At 47.3% G+C, this 17,452-nt stretch overlaps 1 protein-coding gene across 1 annotated transcript in view; it reads left to right on the plus strand.

The window, feature by feature from the left end:
- Positions 1-17,452, plus strand: part of LOC133136475 (laminin subunit alpha-3-like) — a 90,714-nt gene that overhangs the window by 44,726 nt on the left and 28,536 nt on the right. Inside the window, exons 30-47 of the mRNA XM_061253986.1 lie at positions 202-334; positions 616-758; positions 1,181-1,287; positions 1,574-1,727; positions 2,931-3,094; positions 3,656-3,764; positions 6,253-6,350; positions 7,503-7,671; positions 7,898-8,024; positions 9,320-9,459; positions 10,120-10,235; positions 11,002-11,210; positions 13,131-13,332; positions 14,141-14,285; positions 15,438-15,578; positions 16,114-16,275; positions 16,790-16,891; positions 17,236-17,319. Coding sequence (XP_061109970.1) covers positions 202-334; positions 616-758; positions 1,181-1,287; positions 1,574-1,727; positions 2,931-3,094; positions 3,656-3,764; positions 6,253-6,350; positions 7,503-7,671; positions 7,898-8,024; positions 9,320-9,459; positions 10,120-10,235; positions 11,002-11,210; positions 13,131-13,332; positions 14,141-14,285; positions 15,438-15,578; positions 16,114-16,275; positions 16,790-16,891; positions 17,236-17,319 — 2,505 coding nt within the window. The remainder of the gene's footprint in view (positions 1-201; positions 335-615; positions 759-1,180; positions 1,288-1,573; positions 1,728-2,930; positions 3,095-3,655; positions 3,765-6,252; positions 6,351-7,502; positions 7,672-7,897; positions 8,025-9,319; positions 9,460-10,119; positions 10,236-11,001; positions 11,211-13,130; positions 13,333-14,140; positions 14,286-15,437; positions 15,579-16,113; positions 16,276-16,789; positions 16,892-17,235; positions 17,320-17,452) is intronic.

Below are 17,452 nucleotides of genomic sequence, written 5' to 3' on the forward strand. Positions count from 1 at the left end.
TGCTCATTGATGAGGCTCACTTTTCCTCTTGCTGTGACTGTAAGTGATGGTGACACGTCCTGCCCTATCCGTCTCTTCCACCTCCGACGCCTGCCCACCCCTGTACCCCACACCCCCCCTTGCGTGGTCCCCCCTCCTCTAAACACGCCTAACCACCGCCCCCCCGCTGTAAGTGTGTGTGTCCGCTTGCGCCCCCCGCAGGGTGAAGTGAGAGTAACAGTGCATGTGGACGGGGCGGAGTCCTCCCCGTTCCGGTTCATTCTGAGGTTCGTTAACCGCGGCAACTCCAGCGTGACCGGTCGAGTCATCGCCGCCCACGTCCGGGGCAGTGAGGGTAAGGCTCTAACCTCCAGCCAGCACCGGGGCAGATCACGACCCTCTGAGATGTTTACTTCTGATTAATAACTTACCGTATATGTTGTTTGGCTTTTTCACCAAATGCTTGATATATGTATTCATATTAATGCTCATTTCCCCAGGACTAACAATGTCTGGTATATGCTCCTGTGTCTTATATGGAAAAACTGGCACAGCTGCCAGTGCATAGATGGTTTAACATGCGCACCTGTCTTTGTTACATTGTTTTACACCTTGGTGTTTTGGGGATTTTACCAGGGCCAGAGCAGAGTAAAGAGGTGGTGTTCCCCCCCAGTAGCAAACCGGCTTTCGTCACGGTCCCTGGGGGCGGGTTTCCCGAGCCATTCCAGCTGTCTCCTGGGAAATGGATCATTCACATCCGAGCTGAGGACGTGCTCCTGGTGAGTCCCTCTCCAGCCAACAGAGGCTGAACATTACTGATCCTGGATCAGTACCAATATGTTATCATGAGTAGTTGGGCTTAGGATTCAGGATGGGACAACTGATCTGAAATCTGTAAATCTGAGGAGGAAATGTAAAGAGGATGAATGAAGATCAAACACGGGAAGAGGTGAGGACAGAGGAATTAAGGTTGATCAGGTTCACTTCGCTCCAGTTCACCCAGGAATGTGTAACGGCAGAAACCCAGGGGATTATTTCAGATGAAAAAGTGCTGAGATTCAATAACGTAAAGGGACAAGACAAAGTGGGACATTGAAGCAGTGGGGGCACAAACACTTGCTGAAACGGTTCCTATGTAATCTCCTAGCCTTACGTAAACCAATGCAAATGTGCTTATGCCATGTGCATCTACTCTCTGCAGGACTACCTCGTGCTGCTACCCAGCTTGTACTACGAAGCTCCTATTTTGCAGTCCAAGACAACAGATCCCTGCACCTATGAGATTGCCGCAGATAACAAGGGCAAGAAGTGAGTATGTCTCCTGTGCCCCTGCATTGGCTTGCGCTAGCGGATTAGCTGCCCTGTTCCGCTGCGTTAGCCTGCGCCACCAGATTATCCTCCCTGTTCCACTGCGTTAGCCTGCGCTATTGGATTAGCCTCCCAATCCCTCTGTGTTAGCCTGCGCTAGCGCATTAGCCTCCCTGTGCCTCTGTGTTAGTCTTTGCTAGCGCATTAGCCTCCCTGTGCCTCTGTGTTAGGGCTAGGTTGTGGCTGTGGCGCATTAACATGGCTGTTATTTCCGTCCCGGCTGCAGCTGTCTGCTGTACAGACACGTTCCTATGGACAGGTTCCCCTCCGCGCTGGCGTCCCAGGGCGTTTACTCGTCCCGCGGGCGAAGGAAGAGGCAGGCTCGCGTGCACCAGCCCACCCCCGAGCACCCAGAGATGGCATCCGTCAGCGGGCGACAGGTGGGGCGCGACCTGCTGACCCCTGTCTCAGACGGCACGCTTGCACACGCTCAGTGGCATGCGTGCAGACAGGCATGCATACACACATATTAGGAGCACACAGTCACAAGCATGCATGCATTACATTACATTATTGGCATTTGGCAGACGCTCCTATCAAGAACGACGTACAACAAAGTGCATACCCATAACCAGGGGTAAGTGCACTGAAAGACCCTAGAGGGAAGTACAATTTCAATTGCTACCCGTACAACAAAGATAAGGACCAGGGCCTATCTTTTTTTTTTTTTTTTTTTTTTAAACAAACAAATAAACAAACAAACAACAAAGCAAAAGTGACCAAACTTAACAATCCAAATACTGCTTACCTAGCCAACTAAAAATACCGAAACACAAAGTAAATCACAAAGACAACAATTAAGGTTCACAGGGAGGTAGGGAGGGATGGGGAGAGGTGCTGCTTGAAGAGGTGCATCTTCAGTCTGCACTTGAAGGTGGGGAGAGATTCTACAGTTCTGACCTCAACAGGGAGTTCATTCCACCAGAACAGACAGTAGTCATGAGCATGCCCATTTAGAGGACACACACTGCGTGGACACACACTCACATACATACATACATACGCACGCACACTCACGTACACTTATGCACACTCACGCACTCACACACTCACACACATACACACACACAATAACACACACATGCACACGTATTTAGACACACGTATACACACATGCATACACACACACACATGCATCTTAAACAGACACTTACACATGCTGACACACATACCCACTTGAATACATACAGATACATGGACTCAGCATGCCTGCATGCACACAGGCATATACGCATGCAGTCTGAAACAGGCACATACTCATGTTTGCATACACACTGTTTAAAACTGTCATTTGTTTTCCAGCACCTCATGTGGCTTATGGAGATATTTACCACTGTAAATATTCCCTACTGTTTTTTTCTGATAGTCCTAATATTTTACAGCCAGGATGTGGCCTTCTTCTAATCTTCCTCTTTCATATTATTAAAATATGCCAAAGCACCTGAAAGTAGAGTCAGGTCCACTCAATGCAAACGTATCAGTTATTTGGCAGACACGAGTCAGTTTCTAGCGCTGATTGTTTTTAGCGCTGACTCTATTGCTCAATGCTACGTTTGTGTGATAATGTGACTGCGTGTGTCTAGGCCCAGCTGTTGCTGACGGTCAGAGTGCCCTCTCCGGGTCCATACGTGCTGGTTCTGGAGTACGCCAGCGAGGTGGACACGGTGCAGAACGTCAACGTGCTGTTAAGCAGCCAGCCCAACACCCTGGCACCGGCGAGGGTCAACATCGACAGCTGCACCTACAGGTACATCTGCGCGTCTGTATGTCTGTATGTCAGGATGTGCATTCATACAGGTCTGACTATCTGTCTGGGCATCTGGGACTGTATCTAGGCAGACTCTAGTTTCAAAGGTTTCACAGGTTTAGTTTCTGTCACTTGGTCACATGTTCAGCTTATTTCCATTGTCAGTCTACCTACAGTGCTGATGATGCTCATCACACAAAATTAACGCATGAGCTGTCTGAGAGCCGAAATGGCGGACCTCTTGGGACTTGACTGTAGGACATTCATACTTCATACCATATGTAGCTATTTGTGACATGATGTCAGAGTAAGCCATCACTCAGTAGACATTATGCATGTTTACTTAAGAACTATTAGCAGCTTGCTAAAGTTCAGAAGTCGCAATTACGGTTGAAAGGACAACAAGCAAGCGCCAGGGGAGGTGTCATGTGCTACATGACCTAATTCACTGCCTTATCCAAGCAGTCTGACTTAAGCGGGTGACATCAGAGGGGTCGGAGCATGTTTGCTCTGTAATGGCTGTGGTAATGGTTTTGGTAACGGCGCTAACGGCCCCTGCAGCTTCCTGTGTCGCGGTGTGGTGGTGGACGGTAGCAGTCGCGTAGCCATGCTCCAGATGGACCATAAGACCGACGTCATGCTGCAGAGCTCCACAGCTTCCTTCCTGCTGGTGAGTGCTGATGGCCACGGGAACCACACTGCCATTGTCAACAACCACTGTAACTGTAGTGTCCTTAAAATACATTCCCCCCCACATCCATTCTGATTTCATCTTTCAAACGGGGCATTCAGTCTAATGACTATGGGGCTTTGTCCTTAACTTGTGTCTTGCGTGTGTTTTTCTGTATATATTGTGTATATTCAGCCTTAATGGGAAGGTAAGTTCATTAGTTTAACAATTTTTACACAAAATGCTAATGATGAGATGAAAGAAACAAAATCAGGATGTGATTATTGTTTTTTTAGTTCTTAATTTGCTTAGAACAAGGGTCAACTGTCATTCCTGGTGGGCTATGGTATCTGCAGGTTTTAGCGGTTCCCATTAAATAAACTGTGAATTGAGGCCTCTACACTGTGGTCCTCTTGAGTCTAGCCTGGAGACACCCATGCATAATAAGACAACCTAGTTCAGAGCATATTTACACCTGGAATCCATGTGCACCACCTGTTCAACCTGGAACATCTCTGTGACAATGCCCATTTCCTCAATTAAGAGAAGTATTACCTTCTTCCTTAATACCTAACAGCATGTGCTACAAAATGAGACCTTGTGTGAAAAGTATGGTTGAAGATGATGGCCAGTAATGGGTCTCTCTGGAGAAAGAGGACTTGTTTACAGGAGCTACAGCCCTTCCTCTGACTGCAGGATTGTGAGTCGCGTGACAGATCTGCTGTAAGGATAAATGCTGCCAGGAGTAAGCACTCCGCAGACTTCAGTGCCAGCACCGGCAGCGGGATTGTTCCAGAGATAAGCCGTGTTTCAGCTCCAGCACGCCCTCTCATGTCATCACGCTTCATGATGAGAGGGTTCACGTTTATCATGCGGGTGTCTCGTTTATGGGAGAATTGTGAAACTGGTCAGTGAACCTATTTGGATGTGTTGAAGTTTCCATGCCCAGAGGGGTCTGATTTTAACATTGTCATGTTCCATCCCCCTTTTCCTTGTTTTCTATATGCTTTCTCTGCTCTTGCTTTTTCCTTGTTGTCCCTTCCTCCCTATTACGTATCTCCGCCCTCCACACCATATACGTATTTTGTTCCTGCCAAACAATGTTGCTTGAATGCCTGCCTGTTTCTGTCTGTCTTTGCTTTGTTTGTTTTGTTTTCTCGCTTCTATGGTTGTTGTCTGTAATTGTAGTCTGTTTCCCTGCACTTATTGTCTGTCTGTTTCTCATTCTGCCTGCTGGGTTCGATTCCCTTTGTGTATCCAAACCGCTGTCTTTTTGGTTTGCTGTCTTGGATTTCCTGTTACCGAAATTTGCTTGGATTTCAACGCTTGGATTACGTTCTGCACCACTGCCTGTGTGGACTGCCTACCTGTGTTTGGACGTTGCCTGTTATAATGACTATCCTCACTGTACCTGTTCTGCCTGCTCTCGACCCCTGCCTGCCCTGTCTTACTGTGCTGCATTAAAGCATGCCATTTTACTTCATCATCGAGTCCGCTATTGGTTCCTCTGTCTGCGTCCCTGACAAACATAGACACAACTATTTGTCTTGTCTTTTATATGGGCAGATCCCCTGATCCAGCGCTAAACTTGTGTGCACCAATCGTAAACATTTTCAAATCAGCCTGTGATTGACTGCCTTTTCAGCTGTTTGATACACATAGACATCCAGTTAAACACATTGCATACATCCCTGGATTTGTTTATATTAGAGATATATCACTGCATCGTCTACATGTTGATTCGCTGCCACGGAGATGTGACATGTTTTGCTTTATCTTGTGGGCTTTCATGCCGCAGTTTTTCAATAGAGGACACCTTGTGGCTCCTCGCAGACGTGTGGCGAACACATAAACATTCTGACAGGCAGTGCAGTGACCCCACATAGCAGCTCGCCTGTCAAGCGTGTTTTATGAAGGTCTTATCAGAATTAGTTGCTTACAAAAACAATGTCACGATAAAATAACAGCTCACAGCTGACCTACGGACTGCAGTTAAGCTGCTAAGTGTGAAATCTGTGATTTCAGCTCTCTAATTAACCACTATATGAACATAAAATATAAACACTGCTGCCAGGTTCTGTATCTCAGTGTTTGTTTTATTATTTTTTTTAATGAAGAAGGAAACCACTTCCATAATTCAGTCTATGTCTGTGTGTGTGTGTGTGTGTGTATGTGTATTTGAGTGTGGACACACTGACCAGTCCTTACCCTGGTCACCGGGTCACTGTTAATTAGCCTTGATCCTTAGACTTCAATCCTTCTCTGACTGTGCTAGTGGCAAAAAGTGATGTTTCAAAAGAATGTATCTTCTGATTTTGTATCAGGCATGATTTATACAACAAATAACAAATCCAACGAAACACAAAGGTGTTCAACCTTGGTTGGAGAGGTCGAGGAACTTCGAGGATCGAGGATGCAAGAGAACCGACTTTTGTCAGAACTGCTCTTTCCTAATGTTGAAAGGAGTTTGTGTGTTCCCTCTCCCCAGTATAAAGTGTATGCAGTCCCTGCAGATGCCTTTTCCATGGAATATGTGCATCCCAAAGAGCTGTGTGTCTCTGTCCATGGTCGCTTTACTGAAGACAGGTAATTACACCGTGGATATCCTATTCTATCGAACAGCGTTTATTTATTTTAGGTACATACTTAATGTTTTACCTTGCATTTTATACGCTGTCCATGAGCGCAACTGGATACTTATCAAAACACCCTTGCTACTTGCACAGGGGGAGAATATCAGTCAGTTTCCTGGGATTTGAACTTATAAACCTCTGATCTCTGATCTCAAATCCAGCTAATTTATTGCTGCATCAGGCTGACTCCCTGAAATTGAAGGTTTTATGCTGGTGATAAATAGATTTTCTTAGTTCAACCTTTATACCGGATTACTTAGCGAACAGGTCGTGAATGCATAAAAAAACAGGCTGGCGACAGTAGCTCTCCTTGAAGTGAACATCTGGAGAGCAGGTGAGATTCCATACATTCTTCAGGTCTTGGCAGGTCTCTCACCTGAGGCTGTTGGAAGTACACGGTTGCACATCTGGTTAAGAAAGCAAAGAAAGTCCACTGCTTGCTGATCTGTTCCCCTGAACCAGAGAACCTGCTGTGGCCTAATTGTTGGGTCTCTGAGTGGTGATTAACGGATGATTAGATGGTAATGCGCTAACATTGACATGGTGCTAAACAGAGGGGGACAGTCTAGGGGTCAGAAAGTAAAAGTCCTGCCATGTGTTTCTTCCACCCATGAACTCAGCCAGCTGTTTTCACTAATTCGTTCTACCTCCTGGCTCAATTGTGGTAATTAGCAAACCAAGGTGATTAGAACAAACTACTGGGGTGGACTTTTACTGACACGTCATGTGCTATAGACATAATAAGTCTCCCCTTATTCTGCATAATTATGAAGTGATGTTGTAATGTTAGACACTAATGACGGCTTCAGTCAGTGCCTTAGCATTTGTCCTTGTTTTTCTAGTTTTTTTCCCTGTATATAAAAATGAAAAGCAAAGCATTTTTGACAAATTGAAAAGACTTCTTTGAAATGCAAATTACATATCACATCCTACCACTTTCTGTGCTAAATTGCTGCTAATCTGTAGCACTTAAATTTGGATCCCAGTGTGGACTGGGGGTGTCAGATGAGGACTGCAGCTTTAAAGAGTCATGCTGTGCTGTGTTTGGGTGCTGACGACGGAAAGGGCAGACTCTGTTTTACCCCCCCCTGCTCCACCTTTGCAGTCGCTTCTGTGTCCCGTCCCAGTACGAGCTCCCCCCTTCAGCGCTGGTTTTGGACGCGGCTGGAGAGGGCCGCCTTTCCGTTCCATCCGGCGGGAGGCAGAGCCGACAGGCGGGACCCGCCCCCCTCATCTCCCCCCCACGAGATGGGGTCCTGCTCAAGTCCCCTCAGGTACACTGCAGAAGCACTGCCGCCATTTTGATTCACATTCAGTCTCTTCTCCGTACCCCTCTTCTGGGGCTGCTGTAATGGTCTCCCCAGTATTACTGGCCTCCCCTGTTTCAAACTGGACATGGTCAGAGCTGGAGACACAAGCAATGAGTGACAGATGATAAGGCCAGGTGATTGGTTGGTTGGTCAGTTGCTTTGGTTGATTGATAATTGGTTGTCTTGACAGACGGAGATCAGTTTCAGCACTCGGGTTCCGGCTCCAGGGAGGTACATATTCGTGGTGCACTTCCGTCAGCCAGAGCTCCCTTTCTTCCCCGTGGAGGTGCTGGTGGACGGAGGCCGACCCTGGAAAGGTGAGAGTTGGGGTATAATCCTGGTGGGATTATTTTAGGATAATCCCCGGTGACATGAGAGATGGAGTATAATCCTGGTGAGATTATTTCAGGATAAACCCTGGAGAGGTGAGAGGTGGGGTATAATCCTTGTAGGATTATTTTAGGATAATCCTGTGTGAGGTGGGGTATAATCCTGGTGGGATTATTTTAGGATAATCCCTGGTGAGGTGAGGGGTGGGGTATGATCCTGGTGAGATTATTTTAGGATAATCCATGGTGAGGTGAGTGGTGGGGTATAATCCTGGTGGGATTGGAAGGACAAGGTTATTGTCCTAGGGGGTTTGGGTTATGGCCTTGTACTGTGCACCCCCAGGTGGGAAGTTAGTTGTTGTAATCCCTTTTGAAAACTGGTTCAGAAATCCTCAGGGTTAGGTGTAGAACAAATATGTGCTACTCATTAAAATACACATGAATAGTGTATTTCTATGAAGTCACACCCACAATATTTCAAGGGACCTCATTTTCAGAAGTGAGAAATATGCTTTTACTATTTTCCTGTTTTCCCAATATTGCATTTTATATATTTGTATTTAAGTATCTCTTTCTCTGTCCTTGCAATGGATTTTAGTCAGCCTTTAGTTATCCTCTTGACCAGGGGTGTCCTATCTTATCCTGAAAGGGCCGGTGTGTGTGCAGGTTGTTGTTTTAGCACAGGACTAAGACAGCTGATTCTACTCATCAAGGTCTTGATTAAAGACCACGTTTAGTTCATTAGTATAATCAGGTGTGTTACTGCTGGGCTAAAACAAATACCTGCACCCACGCCGGCCCTTTTAGGATAAGATTGGACACCTCTGCTCTAGACCAGGGGCGTCTAACTCCAGTCCTGGAGGGCTGGACTGTGTACAGGTATTTGTGGTTTCTTTTCAATAAGCAGCCAATTAAGGCCTTGAGAACAATGTGTGTGGACTCTGTAGCCAATCAAACATTGTGCTGAAAAAAAAACACCCCAGCTCTACATGTGTTCTCAGGGGCCAGGTCTTACGAAAAGTCCCACATTCCTGTGGATTTTACCCTGACATGCTGAGGGTAAGGGCACTTATAGTGTATTGAGTAATGCAGTGATCCCCTTTAACAGGGGGATTAGCCTCCAGGAGAATGCTTTTAGGAGTACGATGATCAAAGCCGGGGCGCGCGCTGAGGAAACGTGTCCTCTGGGGGATTAAGCAGGTCGCACCGCAGTGATGTTTCTTCTTCTCCACGCCCTGTCCTGCCCCTTTCCTACCCTCCTACCCTGCCTAACAACCCCCCAGGATCTGTCAACGCCTCTTTCTGCCCCCGTGTCTCCGGCTGCCGGGACCAGGTCATCGCAGAGCAGCGCATCGCCTTAGACATTCCCCAGCAGGAACTGAGCGTCACAGTCAGAGTTCCCCCTGGGAAAACCCTCATGCTGGTTAGTCAGTTCCTCTATCTTCACAGCCATGGGATCAGAAGTGTACATCCTACCCTTTACTGTAAAACAATCTACCTTTTAGATTTTGCCACAGATTTTGGTTTTTGGTCACACTGCATTACATTTACCTAAAGCCGTAAGGAATATGTTCGGAAAGGTGATGAAGAGGAATAGATGCTTTCTGTGGCACCTATACTTGTCAAATTCATACAGGCGTTATGCATGACAAATGAAAGGTTCATGACATTGAAATTGATGTAATGTGCAGCCATTAGTACTTTCTTTAAAGGCATCCATCTTTTTTTACAAACTTTAACCCTTTAAAATTTGCACTCCTGCAGGTGCACACACAGTGAACAGAGATCTCTCCTTTCTAGTTATATTGTCAGAGATTGAGAGGGATTTCTGTGTGCACTGGGTTGGATTACCTTTCTTTATGACGGTGCTGTCCAAATGAAATACCCAAGAAATACCAAACCCCATAATATACCACGCCAGGCTTTGCAGGCCAATCATTTCCACACAGGAATGCATGAAGTAGCTCAGAACTTAATCGGTAACAGTGTGCCTATCCTTGTATGTTTTATTGATAGGTAAGTCATCGAGTTGTGTTGCATTTGCTTTTCGTGGAGATGTTAATGTTGTTTTGTTTTGCTACAGGACTATGTCTTGGTGATTCCGGATGATCGCTACAGCCCGGAACTGCTTAAGGTTAAGCCGTTGGGGAGATCATCAGATTTCATCAACCAGTGCGGAGGGAACAGTTTCCAAATAGAGTGTGTATTTAACCTGCATTGACCACATTCAATTTCCTCTTGCAATTCCTGGGACTGTATGCGAAAGCTGTTAGTTACCATTATGTTTTTAAGTTTGTTTTTCTGTTACATGTATGGGAAAGAGAGTTTATGGCAAGTCAATGAATTCAACAAATACTAATACGAGAAAACAGAAATAGTGTCAAACCACTTTACACATGTCACTGTCACATCAAGTTGGGCAAATATTACATTGTGTTTTAGGAGTCCGTAATAAAATTGTGGGGCAGAACATGTTTTACAAGCATTTGAAAAAGATGTCAGGAAATATGGAAGCCTTTGTGTGATAATCTGGCGAACAGCACCATCTAGTTGCAAGGCGCAGTCACTGAAAAGCAGGTCTGTAGACTGGGATCGCTCACTACACCATGACAATTCCGGAGAGTGTTATTACACTGTGCCTGTTTTGCCACGTAGTCTATTTTGGTCAACAACGTATCTACACATACATATGTATTCGCGGAGCTTTAGATTGAGTGCAGACAGAATCTAAAGTCACACCACACGCAGGAAGATATACATATATTTTGGATTCACCGTGTATGATGGGTTTATGCTTTTTTGTGTGTTTGGGTTGGTTTTGTGCAGCGTTTCTAGCGTGGTTCGTTGGCAAATAAAACCTATGGCGATGTCTGGTCTGGAAACACACAGCATGTTAAATGGAAAGTGTAAAAAAATCTCTCTCTCTCTCTCTCTCTCTCTCTTTCTCTGTCTTCCCGTGCTGTAGGCCGAGCTCCTCTCAGTTCTGCAGAGACTCCGCCCGGTCCCTGGTGGCGTTCTTTAACGACGGGGCCCTGCCCTGTGGCTGTGACCCGACCGGAGCCTCGGGGACCACCTGCGACCCCGTGGGCGGGCAGTGCCCCTGCAAGCCCAACATCACTGGCCGACAGTGCAGCCGCTGTGCCACGGGACACTACGGCTTCCCCTACTGCAGACGTGAGTACGCCCCCTACACTACAGCTTCCCCTACTGCAGACGTGAGTACGCCCCCTACACTAACGCTTCCCCTACTGCAGACGTGAGTACACCCCCTACACTACAGCTTCCCCTACTGCAGACGTGAGTACGCCCCCTACACTACAGCTTCCCCTACTGCAGACGTGAGTATTCCCCCTACACTAACGCTTCCCCTACTGCAGACGTGAGTACGCCCCCTACACTACAGCTTCCCCTACTGCAGACGTGAGTACACCCCCTACACTACAGCTTCCCCTACTGCAGACGTGAGTATGCCCCCTACACTAACGCTTCCCCTACTGCAGACGTGAGTACGCCCCCTACACTAACGCTTCCCCTACTGCAGACGTGAGTACGCCCCCTACACTACAGCTTCCCCTACTGCAGACGTGAGTATACCCCCTACACTAACGCTTCCCCTACTGCAGACGTGAGTATACCCCCAACACTAACACTTCCCCTACTGCAGACGTGAGTACGCCCCCTACACTAACGCTTCCCCTACTGCAGATATGAGCATGCCTCCTCCTCTGCCTTCGATCATCAGTCCACCGTTATAGTATTGTGTCTGTCCAGATGGGGTTGGTATCTGAAGACATTTCACCAGCTCAGACTGTACTGTTTTTATTGCTGCCACTCTTAGTTACTGTTCTCACCCCCTACTCGACCCAGCTCCTGGTCCAAGCGATGGTTCTGTCCCGCCTGGACTACTGCAATTCCCTCTTGGCTGGCCTCCCAGCGTCCGCCATCAGACCCCTCCAACTTATCCAGAATGCAGCAGCTCGTCTGGTCTTCAACCTTCCCAAATACTCACACGTCACCCCCCTGCTTACTTCCCTCCACTGGCTGCCTGTCATGGCTCGCATCAAATTCAAAACATTGGTGCTAGCCTTCCAAGCAGTTAAGGGGTCTTCCCCAGCTTACCTACAAAAAATCATCAGACACTACACCCCTGCTAGACCTCTTCGTTCAGCCTCCACAGGCCGCTTGGCACCTCCCCCTCTCCGAACCTCCACCTCATGCTCACGACTACTGTCTGTTCTGGCTCCACGGTGGTGGAACGAACTCCCCGTTGAGGTCAGAACTGTAGAATTTCTCCCCACCTTCAAGCGCAAACTGAAGCTCTTCAAGCAGCACCTCTCCCCGTCCCTCCCTACCTCCCTGTGAACCTTAATTGTTGTCTTTGTGATTTACTTTGTGTTTTGGTATTTTTAGTTGGCTAGGTAAGCAGTATTTGGATAGTTAAGTTTGGTCACTTTTGCTTTGTTGTTTGTTTATTTGTTGAAAAGAAAATTAGGCCCTGGTCCTTATCTTTGTTGTACGGGTAGCAATTGAAATTGTACTTCCCTCTAGGGTCTTTCAGCGCACTTAGCCCTGGTTATGGGTATGCACTTTGTTGTACGTCGCTCTGGATAAGAGCGTCTGCCAAATGCCAATAATGTAATGTAATGTCATGTACTATAGTTGGTTAACAGCTGTTAATGTCACAGCTGTTACTATCGGTCAGCTGTTTGTTAGGCTGGTGGCCCTTTGCCTGCAATAATGTGGTGACATCGGACAGACGTGTTGCTGACATGCCAGTCTGTGTTGTGACATCAGAGCAGACGTGTTGGTGACATACCAGTCAGTGTTGTGACATCAGAGAAAACTTGTTGGTGACATGCCAGTCCGTATAGTGACATCAAATCACATGTGTTGGTGACATGCCAGTCTGTGTTGTGACATCGGAGAAGACGTGTTGCTGACATGCCAGTCTGTGTTGTGACATCAGAGAAGACGTGTTGCTGACATGCCAGTCTGTGTTGTGACATCAAATCAGATGGGTTGGTGACATGCCAGTCTGTGTTGTGACATCAGAGCAGACATGTTTGTGACGTGCGGGCCTGTCTCTGTCCCCAGCATGCCAGTGTGGCAGGCGTCTGTGTGACGAGGTGACGGGGCAGTGCATCTGCCCCCCGCAGACGGTCCGGCCCGCCTGTGACGTGTGTGAGAGCGAGACCTTCAGCTACCACCCCCTGCTGGGCTGTGAGGGCTGTGAGTGCTCGCCCACCGGCATCAACGGCACCGCAGAGTCCTGCAACGAGACCACCGGCCAGTGCACGTCAGTCCTGCCCCTGCCCTGCTGTTCCAACCTGCCCCCTCCTGGTTTCCCCCGCGCCCTGCTGTTCCAACCTGCCCCTTCCTGGTTTCCCCCACACCCTCCTGTTCCAACCTGCCCCTTTCTGTTTCACGCTGCTGCTTCTTCATGTTATCCATCTCTTCCTGTTTCACTCCATCTCTTCCTGTTCCAACCTGCCTCTTCCTGGTTTCCCCTACGCCCTCCTGTTCCAACCTGCCCCTTCCTGGTTTCCCCCGCACCCTCCTGTTCCCGCCTGCTCCTTCCTGCCCTTCATGTTCCACACTGCCCATTCTTGTTCTGCCCCACTTCTTCCTGTTCCGCCCTACTTCTTCCTGTTCCGCCTCACCACTCCCAAGCCCCCCCCCCCCCCCTTGCTTCGTCCTCTCCCTCCCCACCACTTCCTGTTTCCCCCTGCCCCTTCCAGTTCCACCCTGCTCTTCCCTGTTCAGTCCTGTTTGTAAAGGAAATTTTACACTGGCAACAATAATGCGTAATAAAATGATAAATTGTTTGTTGCTGTCTACACCAGAGAAAGGTTTATTGTGCACTGCTGTTAATCAACACACGCACACACACACTTCCTGAGGATGCAGTCAGTGTACCTGTGTTGCATTAGTTTCTCTCATTTTAGGTAAAGCACATTGAGCAATTGCTGAATGTAATGTGCTTCACAAATAAAACTTGATAGATTGAATAGTATAGGACAAAGGTATACTGTATGCATCTCCCTACTGCATAGAGGTGATGCATCTGTACATGTATAATATGGGCATTATCTCTCTCTGTGCAGGTGTAAGGATCATATTGACGGGCGTCAGTGTGACCGGTGCACTGAAGGGTATTATGGCTTCCCTGAGTGCCGGTCATGTGACTGCAACATTGGGGGCGTGGTGCCCGAGGTGTGCCACCCGCAGACCGGAAAGTGTCTCTGCAAGGTGACTCTCCATTACATCATATTACATTACATCACATCACATCACAATGCATCACATCACATCACATCACATCACATCACATCACATCACAATGCATGACATTACATTATTGGCATTTGGCAGATGCTCTTATCCAGAGCGACGGACAGTTGATTACACTAAGCAGGAGACAATCCTCCCCTGGAGCAATGCAAGGTTAAGGGCTTTGCTCAAGGGCCCAACGGCTGTGCGGATCATATTGTGGCTACACCAGGACCAGGACCACAAACCTTGTGTGTCCCAGTCATTTACCTTAACCACTACGCTACAGGCCGCCCCACACATCACATCCCAATGCAGTACATCACATCACATCACATCACATCCCAATGCAGTACATCAGATCAGATCACATCACAATGCAGTACATCACATCAGATCACATCACATCCCAATGCAGTACATCACATCAGATCACATCACAATGCAGTACATCACATCACATTATATTACATCACAATGCATTACATCACATCAGATCACATCACAATGCAGTACATCACATCAGATCACATCACAATGCAGTACATCACATCAGATCACATCACAATGCAGTACATCACATCAGATCACATCACAATGCAGTACATCACATCACATCACAATGCAGTACATCACATCACATCACAATGCAGTACAACACATCACATCACATCACAATGCAGTACAACACATCACATCACAATGCAGTACATCACATCAGATTACATTACATCACATCACATCACAATGCAGTACATCACATCACATCACATTACATCAGTGTACATTCACTGAGCAGATGCTCTCATCCAGAGCAGCGTGCTTTAATGGAGAACATCGCTTAAATCACAGACTGTAGACTCCATCTCTGTTCACTTAGCAGCTATCCTGATGCCACACTGTCCCATGTGAAACACAGGGAACAATCACTGCGATGTGCATCTCTGATAGAGCCCAACACTAACCCTACTCCAACACTACACTCCTACAACATTCCCAAACTACTACAGTATATGTACTTTATTGCTGTATGAAGCATTCTTTGTCACAATATTACATAATGTCATAAAACTGTGCTTGTGATGAACACATGGGCATGTCCTGAACACTTTTTTGGGGGCTTTTTCCCAGAAAAACGTGGTGGGGGTGCGGTGCGACTCCTGCCGCGAGGGTTCTTTCCACTTCGACGAATCGAATCCCAGCGGCTGCCTGTCCTGCTTCTGTTTCGGAGCCACGGACCAGTGCCTGAGCTCAGACAAGCGCCGGGGAAAGGTCTGTCATTCTGTCAGCGCCCTTCATAACAGGAAGTGAGCTCATACCCTGCATATACATATCATACCCACAGCACAGTCTCAGCAGTAAATACATTCCCTCAGTTTGATTTTTGCGTGAAACAGCCGCGGCTGATTTCCCATTGAATCGTATTGCCATATTCAATTTTAAAAGCCAAGTCTACTGCACAACTGCCAGCCTTTCCTCTGACCGTAGCTTTTTGCGGCGTATTTAATACCGTAGCATGTTTCCAGTGTGTTCTGTCACTATAAGGCAGGCCTGCCCAATCCTATTCCTGGAAACCTACCATCCTGTTGGTTTCCACTCCAACACTAACAAAGCACACCGCATTTAGCTGCTAGATCTTGTTAAACTGCTAATTAGTAGAATCAAGTGTGTCAAATAGGGTTGAAATGAAAGACTGCAGGATGGTAGGTCTCCAGGAACAGGGTCGGGCAGTCCTGGTCTAAAGTGTAAGCAGGGTGGGGTGGCAGTCATGGGGCATTGGGGTCTGACTCCTCTCCTCTCTGGCCAGTTTGTGGACATGAAGGGCTGGCGTTTGGAGAAACTGGATCAGGAAGTGGTGCCCTCCGTTTTCAACACAGCCAGCAATACAGTGGTGGCAGATGTGCAGGAGCTGCCTGCAACTGTGAAAGACCTCCACTGGGTGGCGCCAAAAACTTACCTGGGGGACAGGGTGAGCGCAGAGGGAATCCTTGTTATGGGCAAAGCAATACTGTCATTGTGTGGTGCCAATTAAGTTAATTTCAATTGCATTCTGCTAAAATTATATCTAAAGGAAAGTGGTTTTCTTATATTTTAGTGTTGTTATAATGGATTGTGTTCCCTTCATTATACAGCTCAATGAAGACAGTTTGGGCTTAGTTACATTGTGTGAGGTCTTGCATAGTAATATAGCATAAATTAGGTAAAGAGGACCTCACTAGGAGCCTTTCCTGAGTTGCACTGGATTCAACTGAGGGAGAGCAGCTCTGTGGTATACACTCTCAGAAAAAAAGGGTTCTTTATGGAAACCTCTAAATTTAGTGTGAAAAATATTGAACCATTTTGCCCAAAAGAACTCTTTCAGTAGATAGAGGTCCTCTATGGAGACACAGAGGAGTGTTTTGCAGCCCTTCTGATAGTGTCACCCTGAAGTCTGTCGCTAGCAGCGACTGGGTTCATGTTGTAACTCTATTTCCTCATTGCAGGTGTCCTCGTACGGAGGGTACTTGACCTATCAGCTGAAGTCGTTTGGGATCCCCAGCGAGGGCATGGTCCCGCTGGACAGGGGGCCGGACGTCATTCTCAGCGTACGTTTCACGTTTCTCCTGTCAGTCAAACCAAAATCTGCTGTGATTGGCCGTGATAGCTCAAAGCTCCCGCCTTAGAATAGAGCAGAATAAACTGAACCTCAGCTAATTAAGTTGTTTCTTTGTATGTAAAAAGAGGAGCAAATCGTTTTCCTCACATTGGGATTGATTCAGGTAAGGGAGTGAGATTTCTTGATGAAGCAATAGATTTGATTTACTCAAATGGAATTTTTGACTTACTTCAATCTGTGTGTTTTTGTTGCCCCTTGCTTCTCTTGATGAGGCGTTGAGAGAGGGAACAGTCGATCTAAGGTTTTTATGATGTTTCTATCCTCTCTTATCAGCGGAAGGAAGTGACACTGGTCCACAAGGCCCCCCTCGCCCCCTCTCCAGACCGTCTCCATGAGGGACGAGTGCAGCTGATTGAGGTATGGGGCATTCCCGATGGACCCTTTCCCTTCCATTTTGTGGGACATGCAGGTCCACTGTAGAGAGAGAGGAACAGGACATGCAGGTCCACTGTAGAGAGAGAGGAACAGGACATGCAGGTCCACTGTAGAG

The sequence above is a fragment of the Conger conger genome, chromosome 9 (genome assembly GCF_963514075.1).
Source record: "Conger conger chromosome 9, fConCon1.1, whole genome shotgun sequence".
In the NCBI taxonomy this organism is placed as follows: Eukaryota; Metazoa; Chordata; class Actinopteri; order Anguilliformes; family Congridae; genus Conger; species Conger conger.